Source organism: Drosophila takahashii, chromosome 2R, assembly GCF_030179915.1.
Source record: "Drosophila takahashii strain IR98-3 E-12201 chromosome 2R, DtakHiC1v2, whole genome shotgun sequence".
Classification (NCBI taxonomy): Eukaryota; Metazoa; Arthropoda; class Insecta; order Diptera; family Drosophilidae; genus Drosophila; species Drosophila takahashii.
In genome coordinates this window covers 30,679,065-30,701,807 of record NC_091679.1, presented here as the reverse complement: position 1 = coordinate 30,701,807, position 22,743 = coordinate 30,679,065, and the positions used below count along the sequence as shown (strand labels likewise).

Sequence of the window (22,743 nt, the reverse complement as noted above, 5' to 3'; positions counted from 1 at the left end):
TCAAATGCAGGGACTTATTTTTGTTCTAGAAGTAAATTCCTTAACTTTGAAGTTGATCCATGGACAGCAACATACGTGTACATATACTTTTTTACGAACTTATTGATCAAGTTTATTTTTGACTGCCGGCGATAAGATTCGTAGGCAACTGCTTATAGATAAAACCGGCAGAGTGTACACAAAAGCACCAACATATATGTATAAGATCGATTGAGTAATTGTCGTTGCCCTTCCTGTTCAACACGAAATTTAAATTGTTTTGGCCAGGCTAAATCAACGAACAGACAATCTGACACACCTGTCAGTTGGTCGCAATGACGAACACCCCCCTAAAATACGAGGATCCCTTTGGAAAGCACATATATACTTACAGTGTGACTAAGATATCTTATCGATGTCGGTTAGCATTGCCTACTGATAAGACGGCACAACAGCTTTTAAAGCGCTGCGCGTTGTGCAGCCAGAGAACAGTCGTTAAAGTCAGTCCGAACCAAGCGGAGCCGGCTAGTATATATCACGTTCCAGACCTAAATCAACACACACGAAAAAAAACAACATGGGAGGTGAGAAACCAAGTGAAAAGTAGTTAGTGACTAAGATTATTCCTGCGAAAAAAACACAGTGCCATAATTAGCCATGACAAGTGGCCAAAGTGTCATCGATACTCCGCTCACCTGACAGCCCAAATCCCTTGGAGCTTTGGAAGCTTTCCATAGATCCGCCGATTTCACACCCGGCCAGATAAGGAAATAGACAGAGTGTTTCTGATTAGTGTGGGGTACAGTTGGGCCTCGTAGTTGGGCTAACTTATCGTTTCGTATCTGACCTTGTTCCAAATATTCTTGCCCACAGACTACACCTGGATCAGCACCAACGCCTACGGAGCCCTGCCACCTGGCGCCATCCTGGCTGGCCACGATTCCGACCAGGATCCCATCTACGTGGGTCGTGCCTACCACAATGGCGAGATGCTGCCGGCGAAGGTGGTGCCCGGCAAGCAGCAGGCCTACGTTCCCTGGGGCGGCGAGGAGATCAGCAAGCACGACTTCGAGGTCCTCGTCGGCGACCACTACTCCTGGATCCCGGCCAGCGGTGGCTTCGTCCCGCCCCATGCCATTCGTGTGGGCCAGACCGGCGACGGCGAGGCCCTGTACGTGGGTCGCGGCTATTTCCAGGGCAGCCTCACGCCCGGCAAGGTGCACCCCTCGCACCAGTGCCTGTACATCCCCTACGGCGGCCAGGAGGTAAGTTCAACCCTTACATTCAATTTAATATAGATATTTTCGCTTAGATTTGAGTCCATTCATTTAAATCAGTGCTGGCCAGCAGAAGCAGCACACATACAATAAAAGAACGACTTGCGTGCTTGAAGTTTTTCTGCTTGACAGCGTACGTGAGCGTCAAAACGCTAGCAGCGCAGCGGCAGAGAAATTGCCTATCCTTTGGGCCCTGCGTGCTGCCTCTGCTGGCCACCACTGATTGAAATACAAAAGTATTAAATTCAACATTTATTTAAACATTTATTTGAATTTGAAATTATTTTTCTTTTATATGACTAACATATGTAGTATCTAATATTTTCTACCTTGACTACCTTTTCATTTAAATATTATGCCTTGTTATTTTTCATTAAATTCCATTTTTTCTACACTACCTTTGCTTATACAACTTCTTGAGGCTTCTTTATATTCACAGACTTGTTTTTCTTATTTCATATTTACAGCTACCATTCTGTAGAATATTGTTCTCCTCCATCCATTAATAATATAAATACCCCTTACTTACGAATCCTAACAACTAACGACTACCCTTTACTTTCAGCACCGCCTGGAGGCCTACGAAGTGCTGGTCCAGCCGGAAACTTGGGTGGCCTCTCACGGACGCGGCATTGTGCCCGGAACAGTGATTGGCGGTCACGACTCCGATGGCGATCAGATCTATGTGGGTCGCGCCTACCACGAAGGCGACTTGCTGCCAGCCAAGGTAAGTGGCTTTAAGCTAACACTAAATTCAAGAAAAAAACAAATACTTATTAATTTATTCCCCAGGTGATTCCAAACAAGGGCTGTGCCTACGTTCCCTATGGAGGTGGCGAGGTGGTCAAGCACGACTACGAGCTGCTGGCCGGCTACGGATACGGTTGGGTGCACGACAGCCACGGCAATGTGCCCGGCAACGCCGTGCTCTGCGGTCGCACTTCCGACGGAGAGCCCCTGTTCATCGGCCGTGCCCACCACCACGGCAGCCTGACCCCCGGAAAGATCCACCAGTCGCACCACTGCCTCTACATCCCCTTCGGCGGCGAGGAGGTCCGTCTAGACCACTACGAGGTCCTGGTCAAGGGTTAGGGGGCTAAGCTGCTCCGATCCGCTTCGTAAAACCCGTTTCGTCTGCCTTCTAATTTATAGCTCATCTTGTTTCATTAAAAATGTCTTCCCACTAATCCACTTTGTCGGACTTTTTCAAGGGAAGAGGTGGTTATGCTTATTTTTCAGACAATGTATCATGAGTACAGGTAGCATAGGTAGCTGAAGATGTAGTCGGTCGACTTCATCCCAAAAACACATTACATCGAATAATAAGAGAATATAACAACGCTTCTCCTATGCATAATAACAGCCTTTTTTCTTTTTTAAACAATGAGGGTGTAATCAAAAAGTTCTAAAAGCTCTAATCAAAACTAATAGGTCGAGTGTCTCGACTATCAGATACCCCTACCCTTTCACCAATTCTTAAAAGGGTTCTACACGCTCAGAGAGCCTGAACATTTCTATTGGCGAGGGCCGCCTACCGGCAGTTAATGAAATCACGGATCAACCATGGCTTTTTAAGTTATACTCAAAAACAAATTGCAGTTTGTGGTAAATCGCCTTAAAACTCAGTACAAATTTATAATGAGAAATAAACCAACCAGAAGGCAATATCATCACGAATAAGCATTTAAAACTAAAAAAAAAAATAATATTTATTACCTAGAAAGTACTTAAATAAAAAAAAAACATTTTGTTTATTTTAATGGACTAAACCAGCGGTCGGCAGCGCCCTATTAAGTGAGCATTGGGTTTTGTTCTGCCGGCGCGCTGCTCACACATGTATAACGTAGAACAGCGGTCTGCACACACACATCGATGAGCTGCCCAGTGCAAATTACTCACACAAATATAAAACAAAATGTCAACGTATGTGTGTGCCGACCGATGGACTAAACCAAAGGATACCTTGCAAAGGAGGCGATGCCGCAATGGTTATTTGCATTCCGTAACATCTTTATGTAGCCACCAATTCCCCAACTGGTGCCCCAATGGTTTTTTACCAGCCAGTAATCCGTGCCATCCGGATCGGTTCCATAACCAACAACAAGAGCAGCATGGCTATTGTTCCGAGAACTGCATTTGGGCTCATGGTAAATTCCTGAGGTATAGCCATAGAAGGATTCGTGGGCGCCATCAATGCTTACGTAAGCGGGTCCAAAGAAAGCCACAGCCTCGGCGAGTTTCTTTTCGTCGGCGAAGGGTATTTTCACAAACCCAGAGCTAGTGGCTCCGATCCCGGCTTTATAACAGCTCCCTTGGACTCTCTTATAGGGGTACTCTTGCTCTGTAGCAATGCCATTTTCTTTTATGTAGGCAATTGATCTGTCCAACCAACCGCCCTTGCAGCCCATATTTCCATAACTTTGAGAGCAGTCTATCAGATTTTGTGGGGACAGTGGGATCAATTTCCCGGTCTTTCGGAAGTGCTGACCTTCTAGAGCTCCAGCTGTGACGAAAGCCCAGCAGCTGCCACAATGGCCGTGATGCCTGACCGGGGTGACTGCACCCCTTGCCGTCCAGTTAACTGATTTCGGGAGGGTTTCGTACTCAGGCGAAATAAATGTCGAGCCCCTGAAACAACAACAAAAATGCATTAGAAAATGTCCATATAGACAAAGATTTGCTATCCATATTAACAAAGCTGTTCTAATCGACTTGACTTATTAAACAGATCTGTTATGTTTTGTTTAGAGTTAGAGTTAACTTACTGCAACTCCAGGTTTTCAAGTTGAAGAAAGTCGTCCATCGTATCCTTAAACTCAGTGTTGACGGACTTGGAAAACTCTTGTACTCTCCACTTTAAGGTTTCCAGACTTTGGGAAACGTCAATCTTATTCTTCTGGATTGTGGGTTGAGCAAACGCCAGCCAGGTTAGAAGTAGAAATATCAAGGTATGCTCCATTTTATTTAGATATTGTAGCCTGACTTGAATGCCTCAAATATGTGACAACTCTCAGTCTTCTCTCCATGGCGTTTTAATACCTATTTAAGCTTCTGATGGCGTACAGCTAAATTTATACAAAACTTTTTAACTTTCAAAAATTATATTTCTATAAATATCCAAAATGTTCATTTCCTCAAATGTTGATGAAATGACAAAGTTGACGTCACTGACATGTCATTCTATCCACTTACTAACGGGAAATAGACGAATGAAATTAAAAAGAGATAATACGGATTCAAAAATACGAAATACATTTAATGACGAATAACATGTTTGAGGCATCCCCAGCCAGTCATCATTTCAAGCGCTCCGCGAACGGAATTCAAAAGCCCATGACATACGTAATACATTCGATTTTTTTAACAACTTAAGAGTTACATGATGGATATATAAAAACAAGAGAGAACACAATAGTCGGGTGCACCGACTATCAGATACCCGTTACTCAGCTAGAGTGAGTGCGAGGGATACATAAAACTTGAATCGCGCATAACTTTTTAAGGAATGTTCCGATTTTAAAAATTTCTATTGATAAACAGCATAAAACTGCATTTTTACTTTTCCGAAATCTTTAAAGGTGTGGGCGCAAGATAATTGTTTAAAATTTTAAAATTGTTTAAGGCGATTGTGGGCGTTAGAGGAGTGTGGCCCTAGGCTAAAATAACTTGCGCTGCATAGGAAGACCAATAATATGTGGCGGAAATCCCAAACTTCTAGCTTTTGTTGTTTCCGAGATCTCAGCGTTCACACGTACAGACAGACATACGGACAGACGGCAGGATCGACTCGGCTAGTGATCCTGATCCTGATCGGAAACGCTTCCTTCTACCTGTTACATACTTTTGCACGAATACCATATACCCTTTTACTCTACGAGTAACGGGTATAACAATACCAAAATGAGAACATAAACTTATTAAGGTTAAAACCATGTGCAGATTCACGGGGGGATTTGATATCATATAAACGATTACTCCAGTCAGTAGTGTATATTTATAAAAAAGTTGTTAGGTAATTAAATTTTTCCCTTTTTTATTTTGATATGAAGAACATTCCACCCAAAAAATTTTGCCCAACGACAAGGGCATCAAGAATAATAGGTTAAAATATGTTTGCTTAGATAACTGAGATCCAGTGCCAGACTGCAGTGCCATTTTAATTAAAAATGTTTTAATACCTTTTTAGTTATTTATAACCGTTTTTTTTTTGTACTTCTTAATTTTATGATAATTTGTACAATTACATTAGAGTTACATAAATAGTTAAAACTTATCGAATGGGCAGAATCCGCCTAAGCTAGGGGATACTTTGGAAATGAGGCTATGCCACAGTGGTTATTCGCATTGCGTATCATCCTGATGTAGCCATTTTCTCCCCAATCGGTGCCCCAGGAGTTCTTTACCAGCCAGTAATCCTTGCCGGTTTCCGAATCGGTTCCATAGCCAACGACAAGGGCATCATGTGCTTTTCCTGGTTTCAATCGGTCACTGCACTCGGGATCTTCGTAGATTCCCGATTTGTAATTAACAAAGGATTCCTGAGACCCATCGATGCTCACGTAAACGGGTCCAATGAAAGCCACAGCCTCGGCTAGTTTCCTCTCGTCGCCATAAGGTAATTTCACAAATCCAGAGCTAGTGACCCCGCTAGCGAAATTGGAATTGGTGCAGTAGCCTTGGACGCTTTGGTAGGGATACGATTGTTCCGTAGCAATGCCATTGTGTTTTATGTAGGCAATGGATTTTGCCAAGAAACCGCCGTCACAACCGTGGTTTCCATAAGTGTTTGAGCAGTCCATCAGATTTTGGGGGGACAGCGGGATTAGCTTTCCGGTCTTTCGGAAGTGCTGACCCTCTAGGGCTCCTGTGGCTGCAAAGGCCCAGCAACTTCCGCAGGTTCCAAATAAGTTCTGATTCTTTACCGGGGTCACAGCGCCCTTAAGCCTCCAGTCCACCAGTTTGGGCAGTGGTAAATTATCAGGAGAGATGAAGGCCGAGCCGCTACAAATTATTATCGAATTAATTAGTGTAAGAAATTTCTTATGTTTTATTTATGATATGTTTGTATTTCATTTGTATGATATTTGCCGCTGTTCGGACAGAGCTATTCGCGATATCTACCGACCGACCATTATAATTCAAACTTACCGCATCTGCAGCTTTTTAATATTTCCAGACGTTGGGAAATATGGATCAGTCAGGAGTAGAAATATCAAGATATGCCTCTTTTTATTGTGTCAATTTAGGAACTTTAAGTCTATTCTCCAACGCGTTTTAATAGCTACTTAAACTTTTCCATTGCTTGAAGCTTAATTTATACAAATTTTTCAACTTTCCAAAAAAAATGTACTTCTAAAGATATTAAAAAGGTTCATTTCCGCAAATGTTAATGAAATGACAAAGTTGACGTCACTAACATTTCGTTCTGTTCCCTTATTAGGAAAAATATTCGAATAAAACTAAAAAGAGATAATATGATTTCAGAAGACTCTCCTCAAATACATTTTTATAAAAAAACGTTGAAATACGTAATACAATTTATGACAAATCGCATGTTCGAGGCATCCCTAGCGAGTCATCATTTTAGGCGGTGAGAGCCTTTCGCACTCGATTAAATTTTTTTTTTTGATTATGTTTGGGAGTATAAATACAATAAGAAATTACTTTAAACAAACAATACCATAAAATCTATATATAAAATATATAACTTTAATACTGCATTCATCATTTCACTTAAAGAGGGCGAATTAATCTTCGAAACTGGAATCATCCCACATTCACACTAAAATAATACAACCCTTTATTATACTGCAGCTTACCTAATTAAAAATGTATTAAATACTTTTTATACCCGTTACTCGTAGAGTAAAAGGATATATTAGATTCGTGCAAAAGTATGTAACAGGTAGAAGGAAGCGTTTCCGACCCTATCAACCATATATATTCATGATCAGGATCACTAGTCGAGTCGATCTAGCCATGTCCGTCTGTCTGTCTGTCCGTATGAACGCTGAGATCTCGGAAACTACAAAAGCTAAAAGGTTGAGATTTCCCACACATATTCTTCAGCTTCCTACGCAGCGCAAGTTTATTTCAGCCAAGCGCCACGCCCCCTTCTACGCCCATAATCGCTTATATATATATTTTAGATATCGGACCATTCGTTAAAAAGTTACGGCGGATCAAAGTTTTTATCTCCATCTCCTTCGCCCTCCCTTTAGCTGAGTAACGGGTATCTGATAGTCGGGGCACCCGACTATAGCGTTCTCTCTTGTTTTTTATCACATCCTCTTCTTTTATTTTCATAATAAATATTATATTTACATTACAGTTAGTTAGAACTAATGAGATCTTTTTGAAATTGCCCGTTTTTGTCTAAACCAGAGGATACCTTGCAAAGGAGGCTATTCCGCAGTGGTTGTTCGCATTGCGTATCATCCGGATGTATCCGTTTTCTCCCCAATCGGTGCCCCAAGAGTTCTTAACCAGCCAGTAATCCTTGCCGGTTGCCGGATCGGTGCCATAGCCAACGATGAGGACATCATGTATTTGCCCTGCCTTTTGTATTGAGCTTGAGCACTTGGGATCTTCGTAAATTCCCGATTTGTGATTAAGGAAGGATTCCTGAGACCCATCGATGCTCACGTAAATGGGTCCAATGGAAGCCACGGCCTCGGCTAGTTTCTTCTCGTCGCCATAGGGTAATTTCACGAATCCAGAGCTAGTGGCTCCGATGGTGGCGCTCCTATGCTGGCATTCCCCTTGGACGTTCCTATAGGGATATGACTGCTCCGTTGCTAAGCCACCATTGTGCTTTATGAAGTCGATGGATTTGGCCATTGAACCACCGTCGCAGCCTCTGTTTCCATATCGTGCAGAACAGTCTATCAAGTTTTGGGGCGACAGCGGGATTAGATTTCCTGTCTTGCGGAAGTGCTGACCCTCGAGGGCCCCAGCGGTCGCAAAGGCCCAGCAGCTGCCGCAGCTTTGATTGCTGCTCTGCTGCCTGACCGGAGTAACTGCGCCCAGTGACCTCCAGTCCACCTGGGTGGGGAGGTTCAAGTAATAGGGAGCGATGAAGGTGGAGCCCCTGTAACAAAACAGTTCAATTTATAAGCAAAGCCAATAAAAAGAATATGAACCTGGATGAGCTATTTGAACTTTTGCAACTGAGCTAATCTTATTGAATAGTTTACTTACTGCATTTCCGGACTTCTTTCGCCGCCATTGTGGTTCGTCTTCTGGGTAAACTTAGCGGTGAGAAAGTCGGTGAACTTGCTTACTGCCAGGTTAAAAATTTGAAGACGTTTTGCAAATCGCCGGTTGTGTTGGCCAATCCGGACCTTATTCTCCCCATGCTTTAGCTTAGAATTATTCCAGTATTTCTGAGAAACTGCGCCTAAGGCTAGGGATTGAGCCATCGCAAGCAGAACTAAAAGAAGAAATATCACGGTCTGCTTCATTTTGTGTATAACTTTTCACTACTTTTTTCTAAGCTGAATAACTAAAAATTGCGACTACTCTTAATAGGTTTCAGTACTAAATTATACTTCTCCACAGCTTTCATCTGTATTTATACTAGTTAGATGATTAAAATATGAACCTACTTAAAAAAATTGTGATACCTATTAATCACAAATTAAAGTCCACAGGGCTTCCCTCTGTCAGTTATTGTTATTCCCATTGCCTTATAAGCTTATCAGACAACAAATATGTTCGCGAGTACACTCATAAAAAAAAATCGAAGAATTTCCTTAAAATCTAGAAAATTCTTTCTTGAATTTTTGCCAAAGGCGACCTTACCTTTGTTTCAAGAAATGGTTTTTTTGAAAGGCACCATTAAAACCAGAAAAAATATTTCTTGTTTTAAGAAATTAAATTTCTTAAAACAAGAAAGGGTTTTTTAGAAAGCCACCATAAAAACAAGAAAAAATATTTCTTAAAACAAGAAAGGCGATTCTTGTTTCAAAGGTGGTTTGTTTCTTGTTTCAAGAAATTAAATTTCTTAAAACAAGAAAGGGTCTTTTAGAAAGGCACCTTTTGAACAAGAAAAATTCTTTCTTGTTTAAATTTCCTTTCAAGAAATTTTATTTCTTGATTTAAGAAATAATATTTCTTGAAGGGAAGTTTTATATTAACACTGAAACCCTAAAAATAAAATGTAACTTGGTTTTTTCTTTTGCATATTTTATTTATTTAAATGTAAAACATTTAACACTGAACATTTAAACAATTTTAAATAACACATTTTTGACTTAAGAAAACATTATTATAACCAAATATGTAGTTGCAGGCATAAAAAATTATTTTCTTCGGCTTTCCTCATCTGGAAAAAAAGAGTTATTGGGATATCAATGATTTGTTTTTAGATAAGAATAGATAGATGTTTTTAGATAATAGATAATAATGTAATGTTAATAATAGCCAAAATACAAACACGTTGGTCAGACGACCGAGAGAGGAGCAAGACAGGTAGAAAATGAAGAAGGAAGGGTTGAAAATCTAATTTCAGAAAGAGCCACATACATACATATATATTTACATACAGTCCTTTGCGCGAAGGGAGACCGAATGTAAGCAGGTCAGATCATGACAATTTTAAGAAGGAGTAGAGAGAAACGTCGCGACGCGTAGGTCAAGCGAGCGAGAGAGAGGAGCAGAATATGAAAGGGTTGAAAATCGGGTTTCAGATCGGGTGAGCCGCGTACATGCATAGATATTTACATGCATACATAAGTATGTCAAACAAATACAACATATTTTTCTTACCTTAGAATGTTTTAAAACAAAATTACAGCTTCGCTAAACAAATTATTTGGCTGATGCAACTGCAGGTATTTTCACTCTGAAAAATAAATAAAATGCGAGTAATAAGATAAAGTTATTATAGAACTCTACACCCACAGATTTATATACAAATGTATGTATGTACGTAGCTCTTAGCTAAAAAACCATTCAACTAAATTGGTATACGCTTGGTAAAGAGATTTGAAATTTATCCTTTAATTACATACATACAATTGTACGCCCGCTATACAAAAAATTATATATTTACATACCTTTGAATATTTGGAAAAAGGCTTAACCTCTTATCCGCTTGAAAATCACGTCCATCACTCACGAATTTTTTTCACAACTGACGCTCGGGGGATCAGAGAAGTCGGTAGCCGGGTAGGCCCTTCGTCCCACTTCGTTTTTCTTGTCGTTAACATTCGGCAGCCGAAGGAAGTCAATGGCTACTTTCCTATATTCTAGGGTCATTTCATTCATATATTCAAAGGCGATTTTGTCCTAAAATACGTACAAAAATGTTTTGGCTGCGACGGCAAAACAGACATATGAGATTTTCATTTTTCTATTTTTAAGAAAAATTCTTTCTTGAATTTTTTCCATCAAGAAAGGTTTTCTGTATTCAAAGGCCAATTTTCTAATAACAAGAAATTTTTTTTCTATTTTCAAAGGTAGGCCGATTCAATGGCGAGATTTCCAAAATTTAGAAATTAATTTTTATGAGTGTATGAACAAAACATGAAGTGAGGCTTTAAAATAATAACGATACTATAAAATATGAATTCTACACAAACAAATATTTGAATGAAACACAATAATGTAAGATTTAAAGCAAAACATATTGAACAGCTTGATTAAATTTGAAAATATTTATACTACATTATAATTTGCACATTTTAGCGTAAAATTTGGAGAACATAAAGAACGACGTATTTATTGTACAATTGATTAGGCGTCAGAAGAGGCACTCTTTCCTGTTGTTTTATACTCGCGAATTTGAATAAATATAAAATAATGAGAATACCGGAACCTTCGATTTGTCAGACATTTTTTGAAATCGTATTTTGTATTTTTAGTTCAATTTCTCTATTTCCTGTAAATTCATTGAACAATTTTTGACGTAAATAAGCTTTTGCATTGATCTCACTAGTATAAATACAAATGGAAGCTATGGAGAGACATCATTAAATATTAAAACATTTTGAAGAGTTGTTGCATATTTAAGATTTACCCAGCATAAAGTGGCACAATTTCGAAACAAAATGAGGCATACCTTGATATTTCTTTTCCTGAACCTGCTGGCGGTGGTCCAACCAAGGAAAACCCCCGACGAAGAGCACCAGATGAGGTAAGCTATCTTTGGAATGAGCTGTTTAACTAATCAATATGATTAGAAAAGTTTAAGTAGCTTCAATAAATTTAATTTTTGTTTTCCAGCTGTTTCGATCTTCCGAAAAAATGGGATTGGAGGTCACAAAAGGCAGTGTCCCCGGTCAGGGATCAAGGAAGCTGCTACAGCTGCTGGGCCTTTGCAACCGCAGCAGCCATCGAATCTCACTACTTTATCAAAACTAAAAAGCGTATCTTACTATCACCCCAACATCTGATAGACTGCACTCTGAATAATAATGGCTGCAATAATGGTACGGTGACAAATGCCATGAACTACATAACTGAGAACGATGGCATCGCCACGGAGCAATCGTATCCCTATGAGGGCATCCAAGGCAAATGCCGCAATAAGGACGGCAAAATCGGAGCCACTATCTCTGGATTTACGAGAATACCTGAGGGCGACGAGATGAGTTTGGCGGATGCTGTGGCTTTCAAGGGACCTGTCGTCGCTGTTATTGATTCCGACCACTATTCCTTGTCAAAATACTCGTACAACACTGGAATTTACTATGAGCCCAAATGCAGCCCTAATTTTAAAGGCAAGGCCCATTCTATCCTTGTTGTTGGCTTTGGCACTGAGTCCGGACAGGATTACTGGTTGGCAAAGAGCTCTTGGGGCGTCGGCTGGGGAATAGACGGGTACATCAAGATATCACGTAATAACGAAAACCATTGCGGCATCGCTAGCTATGCCAAGTACCCAGTGCTTTAATAGGAAATTACCTATTAAAAAATATTTAAAAACGTAGTATCTACTTTATCCGCATGAAATTCTAAATTAAACAAGAGAGAACGCTATAGTCGGGTTCGTGTCCCGATATATACCATTTTTTTGATTGCGTATAACTTTTTAATGAATGTGCGATTTAAAAAATGTCTTCTACATTTCGATAGGTATAAATATGCACAACAAAATTGCATTTATACTTCTCGGAAATCTTTAAAGGTGTTGGCGCCAGACCCATTTTAAAATCGTTAGTGGGCGATTGTGGGCGTTAGAGGGGGCGTGGCACTCGGCTGAAATAAACTTGCGCTGCGTAGGAAGCTCAAGAATATGTGTGGGAAATCTCAACCTTCTAGCTTTTGTAGTTTCCGAGATGTCAGCGTTCATACAGACGGACAGACGGACAGCCGGACATGGCTAGATCGACTCGGCTAGTGATCCTGATTAAGAATATATATAGTTTATAGGGTCGGAAACGCTTCCTTCTACCTGTTACATACTTTTGCACGAATCTAATATACCCTTTTACTCTACGAGTAACGGGTATAAAGATACAACATTTTTCGTAAATGTGTAAACACAATATTTTAAAAATGTGTTATCCCTTCACAATATGGGAGTTGTTGTAGACATTTTTCTTTGGAAACTTATAATTTAAAAGATAAGATGCCGTTTACTCGTCCGCATGTTAAATTTAAAGTACGGATGTGGGAATCAGTGCTGCCATCGCTTAGCTTGAAAAACAGGACAGATAAGCCACAAAAAACAGGGAAAAAAAGGACAAAAAATTTAAAAAAAGGACAAAAAAAAGGACAAAAGTAAATGCGCCTCCATTTTTCTGTTTTTACCAATGGGTTATATATTTACTTAGTATAAATGGATTTTAAATAAAATTCAATTATGTAATGATCTACTGCTCCCGACTCACAACCTTCTTTGTTTGATCATTTTACCATGGTAAATTTTTGTGCGTATACGTAATAATCTAAAATTATTAAAATAATAAAAGCATTTCAAGTAACTATATTGGTAATACAAAAAAATTTAATCTGCGTCAAACCCGAATAAGAGTCGTTGAAATTTTTTTCTGACAAAAAAGCAGAGAGTAAAAATTGAGAAATTTTTAAAGTGTTTTCCTCTTTTTTTTGCTACAGAAAAAATCGTCACGGAGCAATCGTATCCCTATGAGGGCATCCAAGGCAAATGCCGCAATAAGGACGGCAAAATCGGAGCCACTATCTCTGGATTTACGAGAATACCTGAGGGCGACGAGATGAGTTTGGCGGATGCTGTGGCTTTCAAGGGACCTGTCGTCGCTGTTATTGATTCCGACCACTATTCCTTGTCAAAATACTCGTACAACACTGGAATTTACTATGAGCCCAAATGCAGCCCTAATTTTAAAGGCAAGGCCCATTCTATCCTTGTTGTTGGCTTTGGCACTGAGTCCGGACAGGATTACTGGTTGGCAAAGAGCTCTTGGGGCGTCGGCTGGGGAATAGACGGGTACATCAAGATATCACGTAATAACGAAAACCATTGCGGCATCGCTAGCTATGCCAAGTACCCAGTGCTTTAATAGGAAATTACCTATTAAAAAATATTTAAAAACGTAGTATCTACTTTATCCGCATGAAATTCTAAATTAAACAAGAGAGAACGCTATAGTCGGGTTCGTGTCCCGATATATACCATTTTTTTGATTGCGTATAACTTTTTAATGAATGTGCGATTTAAAAAATGTCTTCTACATTTCGATAGGTATAAATATGCACAACAAAATTGCATTTATACTTCTCGGAAATCTTTAAAGGTGTTGGCGCCAGACCCATTTTAAAATCGTTAGTGGGCGATTGTGGGCGTTAGAGGGGGCGTGGCACTCGGCTGAAATAAACTTGCGCTGCGTAGGAAGCTCAAGAATATGTGTGGGAAATCTCAACCTTCTAGCTTTTGTAGTTTCCGAGATGTCAGCGTTCATACAGACGGACAGACGGACAGCCGGACATGGCTAGATCGACTCGGCTAGTGATCCTGATTAAGAATATATATAGTTTATAGGGTCGGAAACGCTTCCTTCTACCTGTTACATACTTTTGCACGAATCTAATATACCCTTTTACTCTACGAGTAACGGGTATAAAGATACAACATTTTTCGTAAATGTGTAAACACAATATTTTAAAAATGTGTTATCCCTTCACAATATGGGAGTTGTTGTAGACATTTTTCTTTGGAAACTTATAATTTAAAAGATAAGATGCCGTTTACTCGTCCGCATGTTAAATTTAAAGTACGGATGTGGGAATCAGTGCTGCCATCGCTTAGCTTGAAAAACAGGACAGATAAGCCACAAAAAACAGGGAAAAAAAGGACAAAAAATTTAAAAAAAGGACAAAAAAAAGGACAAAAGTAAATGCGCCTCCATTTTTCTGTTTTTACCAATGGGTTATATATTTACTTAGTATAAATGGATTTTAAATAAAATTCAATTATGTAATGATCTACTGCTCCCGACTCACAACCTTCTTTGTTTGATCATTTTACCATGGTAAATTTTTGTGCGTATACGTAATAATCTAAAATTATTAAAATAATAAAAGCATTTCAAGTAACTATATTGGTAATACAAAAAAATTTAATCTGCGTCAAACCCGAATAAGAGTCGTTGAAATTTTTTTCTGACAAAAAAGCAGAGAGTAAAAATTGAGAAATTTTTAAAGTGTTTTCCTCTTTTTTTTGCTACAGAAAAAATCGTACCATAAAGAAAATCCATCGACTGCTTTACGTCTCTTTAATAATTTGTAAAAAAAATTATTTTTTAAGAGCCGAACTATAAAAATGATGGTTAGAAAGGCATTTTAGCATATAAAAACAGGTTTATACACTTTCGACTAGCAAAAATAACACTCAAAACCTTATTTTTGGAAAAAGGACAGATTTCCGGATAGGGGATGTTTGAAATTTTTTCCGGATAAAGCCGTTAAAAAAAGGACAGATCTGTCCGGAAAAAGGACAAAATGGCAGCACTGGTGGGAATTCCGAGTTAAAAGCTTTCATCAAATTTAAAAATACAAGAAAACGGTGCTAAGTGATTTCGCCTCACTGTGGGCGATTAAAGGCGGGATTTTCAAAAAAAAATGCCAGTGATTTTATTTTTATTTATTTGTTTGAACTCTCGAGATGGAGGCGTTGTCAAGCAAAGGGCAGAAGTTTGCATTATACTCTTTACATTTCAATTTTGATGATTCAAATTCGCAATTCAATGTTTGGGGACAAGGAAAAGTGGTATTTAATAGAGGTACAACCAAAAATTTGTTCTGAAATTCCCCTCACAACAAAAAGTGGATCCGCCACTGGTAGGGGACCATTTTACTATTAAAATACTTATAATAATAATATCAACTGCCTTTACTGCAAAGTTTCGATTTGTTATTTTTTAATAAAGATTTGTTTTGAGTTCCCATCCCTTCCCCGAAGTATTAGACTCTTAATTTCCTTACGTTTAATTTAAATTTTACTTCTAGTTTCATCTCTTCATTTCCGAGGAGTATGAAGAATATTAAAAAAAAAGGTCACTGCACTCATATCATCAGAAATCTTGCCCTGAGAAGATATGCTTCACTTTGTATAGCTTTTTCAGAGCTTTTTCATGAATTTCTACATGTGGTGTAGAAGTGATGTAAAGATACATTCTGAGGGTCGAATGTGTATCTTCTCGTTTCGCTCTTCTTGCTCTGACGAGCTCTCTTTCTCACTCGCCCTCGCTTTTCGATTTTCATTGGTCGTTTGTTCGGTATCGTTTTCTATTGGTTGACTGCAACAGGCCCCTCCCCCACCGCGTAACACAATTGGCCTTTTGTGGCAAGTTCTTCGGCTTGTGGACGTGGCCAACTGAAAGTGGCAAGATACCAAGTCAAGGTGGTCTTTTTTGTAGCGTATTTATTACTTTGCATTACCCCAGAAACCAAGGAAGACTTAATTATAGGTATTGACGACATTTCTAAGATTTTTATGTGTATTTTTATTGATATTCGTTTGAGAAAAAGTTGTACAAAAAAGTTGGCGTTGCAAACTTGTTTTTTTTTGGGACGCTTACCTGGGGATCTGAAAATGCCGTCGCTTTTTACCGGTTCCATTAAAACTGGTTAAGCAAAAGCGGAAAAGACTTAGACGAGATTTAATAAAACCGTTTAAGCTTAAAACTTGTAGACAGCCTAATTATCCAGAAAACAAGTGGAATTTTTTGTTGAATAATTCAATTGAAAGACATTGTGATTTACGATGAAGAAGTTTAAAAACAACTAATTATTGACAAAAAAAAAATTGAAAAAATACATTTTTTATATTTAAACACATTTTTTTTCAAAAACGCAAACACATTTAAATAAAATATAATAATTAGATCGAATAATCCATATAAGGGGGTGTCACAGACACGGTTTTGACGACTGTTGGTTTAGAAACCGACCAACCAAAACCGTCGGTGTTTTGTTAGAGTTTCTAAATAAATTTTCTCTGATTTTAGGAGCATTTGTTTCAAAATCAACTATTTAGTTGGTTTTAAGCCGTCTACTTAATTTTGGAACGGTTTCTGTAACATCGTTATTTGCTTTTATGGAAAAATTTGGTTGGAAGAGAACTCCACTGATACTAAAATCAAAAAAATATGAATATCCATTCTGGTTTTCTGTAAATAGGATAAAAAAGAAAACAAATTTGATTACAATCCACAACTTAAAGAAGTTTTGCGGCATTTCTTGATTTAATATTATATGGTAAAATTCCATAACGTTAATAATAATGCAAAATATGCAAACACCCATAGCATCCCAACTTAAATAAGTAACTTGGAATATTAGAGTAAACATTTAAATGAAATTTACCCCTTCTTGTTCAACTCCTTTTATTTGAATATCCGACACCCCAAAATCTACGCACCAGCTTTTCCATTCACTGTCAATTTCAGACTTTGCAACGACAGAGTCATAATTTTAAAGCCATATATGGAGTACGGCATGTACGGGAACCCACCCTCACATCACATACCCCTCGGCCAATATAAATTCTTGTAATTTAATTTTGCTATTGCAAGGGAAGCACACTCACATGCTCGTAATCCGGACATCCACATCCACGTGAAGTCTCTGCGAAGAGATATTAAAAGGCAACTCTGATGCTATCGGAGACCACATCCCATTGAAGCCCAGCTTCCTTTACTTTTTGCCGCTTTTTTGCCGCCAACCCTCGGAATAACTGTGAAAATGCTCGGAATTCCGGGGCCCAAGCTACAATAACAACGGGGAACGGGACGACTATCAGTTTCTGCAGACGAGAGGAATGACAAAATTTCGCCTCTGGGCTGTCACAGTATCTGAACCTCTACTATACACATACATGCGTACAAGCCTATATCCATATCTCAGTATCTGTATCTGTATCTTTTTGCAGGGCTCAGCGGTTAGCTGGCAACGAATGAAGCCGTTTTGGAGATGGGGGTCAGTCCGGTAAATACGATTTTCATATGCCCACAAGTACATAGGGGAAAAAGTCCTATGTACAACAAAAGGCGATACAATTAGTTGGAAAGCCCAAGTGCGATTCGATGTCGGTCTATCTCTATCCCTGAGTTGTGTGAAAGGGAGGGTTGCTCTGCCGACGTCGCTGCTAGGACGTAGTCTTCTCGGCTTCCTTTTTTTTCGTTTCGACTGGAGGGGTGCGGGTCTTCATCCTGCTTTGTTAACGAACGACGAGCGCAAAGCGAAAAACTGAAAAATGTACATAAAATGGAAATGAGAGGCTTTTGTTAAGCGCTCGTTCGGTGATGGGCGTTTCGGTATATAAATCGACACCGAAACCGAAAACCTTTCTCGAATTTAAAACCCCGGCACTCAACGCCTACGTCGATCCGAGCAGCGACGCCGGCGCAGGCAGCGAATGAAGCTGCTGTACACGCGAACAAATTCGAGGTTCTTCCAAAGACCTATTTGTAATTTTATTGAACAAAAAGGGTCTATAAGAGTATAAACTATTTTCTCTTAGATTACATTTCATTCAATATAAAAATGTGGATTTCTAATAGGTGCCCTTTCAATAAAGAGAATTTATTATAATAATTTATTTATATTTGGCCTCTCTAACCTTAAGAAAAACAAAAAGCCACATAATTTTTTTGCTGTATAATTCCTAATAAATAAGTAAATTAAGTTACTTCCTAAAACAACTTAATTTTTTGCAGTGTAGCTAGCTTGAATGACATTTTTGGATATGCAATTTTATTGTAGATCGAAAAATATCTTGCTTTATCCGTGAAAGATAAATATAATATATCGTGATCTGATCTTAAGCGACTTATTTCTAGAAGTGTGGCGGCCAAGTGAAGATTTCGACTGCGCTTCTTCTAATTAGTTTTCGAAGTCTAAAAATAAGTTTTGTGGAACTACGGGGCAGCGGGTGCGAATGAGGGTTAGAGTGATATAGTACATATTTCTCATCTGCTGCGTGATAATTCAATTAGGAATGTGTGAATCAGCAGCAACAACAAACAGAGCTGCAGGCGGCGTTGCAGCGGAAGCGCAGGCGAAAGAGGGAAGGAAAAAAGAGAAAGGGAGAGAGAGGAGAGGAAAAGAGTGTGTGTTCCTCAATAGAAAGGCCGGGGCAAAGAGGAATAAGCGGAGAGAGAGAAAGAGTGAAAATCATCCATGTCCATGTCCATTCCATGTTGCATGCAACCCCGTTCGGTTTTTTTTTTTCTTCGTCCAACGTGGATGTGGCAGGAACAGAAAGTTGTTGTTGCCTTTGCGCTGCCTTTGCCACGGCAACAATTTATGTGCATGTATTTGTGCTGGTACATAAAAATAGCGGTCGAGGCAGCCACGACGCCGGCAGAGCAACAGCAGAGGCAGAAGCAGAGGCGGAGAGGCAGACGCAAATACTCTGCGGAGAGGGGGTGGGGTGCTGCAGAGTGGAACGCAAAGAGCCAGAGGTGGCGAAGGAGGAGGGGGGTCGGGGTCGAGGGCTCTATGTGCGCAGCTTGTGCGCCTCGAAAATACATATTTCAGCATGAAGCATGGGCATGGGACATTGAGTGGTGGCAGGGGCGCAGCGAAGAGGGGTTCAACTAAGAGGGTTTGGTATTGAATGTTCGAAATGATGTAGTATAGGATGAAAAAACATTTTTTGTTCACCTTTTTTTTTTTTTAAATTTCTTGAAAATTAAGCAAACATTTAGATTTTAGAATTAATGTAATAATAAAAAAAATTTTAATTAAATATCCATTAAACTTATTATTAGAAAGTTTTTTACTTTATTCGGGTTTATGTTATACATTTATGTTATGACATTACCCCCTTAACCTCAAAACCCCTTTCAAACGCCGCCCCTGGTCGAGTATCTTGTATCTTGCAGTTTGCTGTGCATACACAGGCATATGCGACTTTGTATGTACAAAATGCCATGTACAGCATTCTGTAGGTATGTATGTATGTGCATATGTGGCTTGCATGTACGCTCGACCGTTCGTATGTAAGTATGTACTCAAGTGTGCGATAGTGTCGAGGACGTTAGCGTTGGAAAAGCAACAACAAAACAACAACCACAACGAGAGCAGCCAAGAGTTCGGCAACGGTCGCATTACCAATTTAAATTCCCATCCAATGTCCGCACGTAACGTAACGAAATCGGCGGCTGAAAGAGTATTTAATGAGCGTTGCCAGCCCAACGCGATATACTCTTTGCTCTTTGTTGTTGCCCCCAGATGTGGAAATATATATGTGTGGGTATATAAGTTTGGAGGTCTGTGTGCGCTATCAAATTAGGTTCATTTGCTGCCTTTGGCAGTACCGCTGCCGCTTGCTTCCACACGCTTTATACACTTTCTGCCGCTCCAGTGGCCAAAAGCACCCTTCTTGCAGCTCCTTGGGTTCCCCCCCCCCTCCCCACCCATTCCCTGTTTTGTTGTTCTTGGACGTCAAGTGGGCGGGCGAGTGGGTATATGTATTTGTGCTTGCGAGCGTGCTTATCGCCTATGTAAACCGCACGGCTCACTGGCTGCGCGTTGCTTTCGTTACTGCCTTCGTCACTGCGGTTTCTGGCTTTTTGTACATACGAAATACATAGAAAGGCATCGCCTGAGTGGTTCACATAGTCGTCGGTGAATCCCCCCTCACCACCTCGCCAAAACAGCCCTTCAAAACGCTGCGGCATGCTGATAATTCAATAAGCAGGGTCCACAAGGAAAAAAATTGAGGCCCACGTTGATGAGTAGTCGCTCCTGCGTAAATACAGTCCTACTTCCTTAGATGGCAACAAAATTCAACCTTTTTTTTAATTTTTAACGCATGGAATTTTGTTGTATTTTTTCATTTTATAAAAAAAGGTTTACAAAAGGGTGACCGTGACTACCTAGTGTCGTTTTTTTTCTTTTGTATAAAATACAAAAAAAAAACTTTAACTGTAAGTAGCAAAACGTGTTTCATAAAACTTTTACTTATTAAAATAAATATTCACAAGCCCCAAAAAAATGAATCGAGGATTATATGATTTTTAGGGTTCACTGATTTATTTTTGAGCCAGTTCTTCAAACTTAAAAATTATCAGGTATCATGGTATCTTAGTTAATGGAAAAAAGTTCAAAATAATTTTTTCAACAGGTTTTATTAAATTTCTTTAATTATTACAGAATTTCATAAGCGATTTTTTAAATGTTGAATTTTTGAAACTTTCCATAAAAATTTAAACCCTTTTTTTTGGCAAATTCCAGAACAAATTACCTGGTAAAGTTCGGGTTATTGAAGTTGTAAGGTACATATAACCGCAAGAAAAAGCACAAGTACTTTGTGTACTTTGCCATATTCCTTGCGCTTGTGTGGACTCTCGACCAAACACTCGACATCATTATGGCCAAGGGAACGGGAAAAAACTCACTCATTCAGTCGGCTGAGCAGCGTGCAAATAGCAATGTCATGCAGCTGTCTCAGCATCAGCTTTTTGCACCAAACCACACCACACCACACGACGAGCCACCCATCACTCCCCCCGAACCACTGAACCACTGGGAGCGCCACCCAGGCGACGGTGGCAACTTCATTTGCAATGCAAACAGAAAAACCTCTCGGAGTGTGGAGCTTCGCTTCAGTTGTGTAATCAACTAATTACAACAGCCACCAAAGCTGGCGCCATTAGGCAACACCACCCATAGCACCACCACCCATAAACCCCACTCACTTGTCTTGCCAAAGTGACTTTTAAACATTTGCGAACATTTTGCCAACGAAAACGAAAGCTAAATCTCCGGCAGTTTGAGACAATTGAGTAGTCCTGCCACTCAAATCAATCAATTCTCCACAGTCTTCAGATCCACTCAATGGTAAACCCCCGCCCAAGAATAATACTTATTGCTCCCGCAGTTCCCCGAACTGAAACACTGCGAGAAAGTGTGCCTGAAAAGCTCTTGAACTCCAAAAGGAAAAGTACCTTTGATGTAACCCAGTGCTGCCAACAAAAAAAGGACAGTTGTGGCATAAAACCCATAATCAACCGACTACAATATTTTTTTAATACAGAAAGAACACTTGATAATTTGATAGAAAGAGTTTAAGGGATATTTTCTGGCAGACCTATAAAATCATAAACAGATCTGTCCTGAAAAAGGCTAGAAATTGCAGCCCTGGTGTAAAGTTTTCAAATATATTTATATTTTCTTTAAGATTATATAATAATTGAGTTGTATTCCAACTTGTTTATTTCCTGCATTTCAGAAAACGTATTAATCATTTTAAGAAACCACAGTTACATGGTACCTCAATAAGATCATTTTTTGGTTTCCTCCTAAATTAAATATTGAATAATAATATGAAATATTCTCGAATTTAATCATCTTCCTAATTTTTCAAAAAGAAGAGGTTAACCCTAGTTACTTTAAACGAAAAAATAAAGTTGAGTTCAAATAAAAAAGGGTACAAAGTAAAAGACAGCTAAAATGGAGGCTACACCTTTAATTCGATCCTACACCTAAGGCAACCTTTATTCCCACAGTGCAGTTATTATTCCTGTTTCCGGTTCAGGATTTTCGTTGATTTCGCCTTGTCTTGAGTCCGTCGAAGAACTCCGGCGTCTCCTTGACGCAACGTTCCTTCTGCCCTCCACCGCTGGTAAATTGATACTTTTTTTCGGTCTTTGGGATTCGCATTTTTTGTCAGGCAAGCAAAAAGTAAGGCAAACGGGGAGTGGGACAACTTGAGACTCGAGCTGCGGACTACGGGACCATCCATATTCATAATGGCACACTAATTGGATCTTAATTCTAGCATTTTATTTGATTACACGACCGAATTATGGACTGATGAATTGAGTTAGCAAGTGACGGCAAACAGATCGGGAAAAGTGTTACCGACATTGACACTTACTAAATAAATTTGCGAAATTATGCAATTGAAATGTAAACGAGGGAAGTTTGGGATTATCATCTGGTAATTGATATTTTTTTTTATTACTTAGCAGGAAGCGGCCAACCGTCGGGTAAATTAATATCAATCTAAACCAACGATTGTCTCACTTTTCTAATTTTCTCGGCGCAGTTG

At 39.3% G+C, this 22,743-nt stretch overlaps 5 protein-coding genes, 1 long non-coding RNA gene and 1 pseudogene across 7 annotated transcripts; 3 read left to right on the top strand and 4 right to left on the bottom strand.

Moving 5' to 3' along the window:
• Positions 1–441: 441 nt before the first annotated feature.
• Positions 442–2,443, top strand: LOC108065105 (uncharacterized). The gene is made up of 4 exons (XM_017152993.3): positions 442–563; positions 853–1,244; positions 1,822–1,983; positions 2,049–2,443. The coding sequence occupies exons 1-4, from the start codon at positions 557–559 to the stop codon at positions 2,346–2,348; spliced, it is 861 nt and encodes a 286-aa protein (XP_017008482.2). The 5' UTR covers positions 442–556; the 3' UTR covers positions 2,349–2,443.
• Positions 2,444–3,202: 759 nt separating this feature from the next.
• LOC108065052 (procathepsin L-like) lies at positions 3,203–4,215 on the bottom strand. Its single transcript, XM_017152908.2, has 2 exons — positions 4,022–4,215; positions 3,203–3,884 (listed from the first exon to the last, which is right to left on the bottom strand). Exons 1-2 carry the CDS (start codon positions 4,213–4,215, stop codon positions 3,203–3,205), a joined length of 876 nt encoding a protein of 291 aa, XP_017008397.2.
• A 1,308-nt stretch (positions 4,216–5,523) lies between these two features.
• LOC108065051 (cathepsin L1-like) lies at positions 5,524–6,409 on the bottom strand. The gene is made up of 2 exons (XM_044395898.2): positions 6,405–6,409; positions 5,524–6,257 (listed from the first exon to the last, which is right to left on the bottom strand). The coding sequence occupies exons 1-2, from the start codon at positions 6,407–6,409 to the stop codon at positions 5,549–5,551; spliced, it is 714 nt and encodes a 237-aa protein (XP_044251833.1). The 3' UTR covers positions 5,524–5,548.
• Positions 6,410–7,631: 1,222 nt separating this feature from the next.
• Positions 7,632–8,677, bottom strand: LOC123003411 (procathepsin L pseudogene; annotated as a pseudogene).
• A 768-nt stretch (positions 8,678–9,445) lies between these two features.
• On the bottom strand, positions 9,446–10,725 carry LOC138912504 (uncharacterized). Of its 2 annotated transcripts, XR_011418059.1 has the most exons (4): positions 10,561–10,725; positions 10,316–10,500; positions 10,026–10,101; positions 9,446–9,582 (listed from the first exon to the last, which is right to left on the bottom strand). It is a non-coding gene; the product is annotated as an uncharacterized lncRNA (long non-coding RNA). The 2 variants fall into 2 exon arrangements; XR_011418058.1 differs by lacking the exon at positions 10,561–10,725 and having other exon boundaries at positions 9,447–9,582; positions 10,316–10,513.
• Positions 10,726–11,308: 583 nt separating this feature from the next.
• LOC108065050 (cathepsin L1-like) lies at positions 11,309–12,153 on the top strand. Its single transcript, XM_017152906.3, has 2 exons — positions 11,309–11,394; positions 11,484–12,153. The coding sequence occupies exons 1-2, from the start codon at positions 11,309–11,311 to the stop codon at positions 12,151–12,153; spliced, it is 756 nt and encodes a 251-aa protein (XP_017008395.3).
• Positions 12,154–13,438: 1,285 nt separating this feature from the next.
• On the top strand, positions 13,439–13,744 carry LOC138912215 (cathepsin S-like). The gene has a single exon (XM_070212099.1). The coding sequence runs from the start codon at positions 13,439–13,441 to the stop codon at positions 13,742–13,744; it is 306 nt and encodes a 101-aa protein (XP_070068200.1).
• Positions 13,745–22,743: the final 8,999 nt, after the last annotated feature.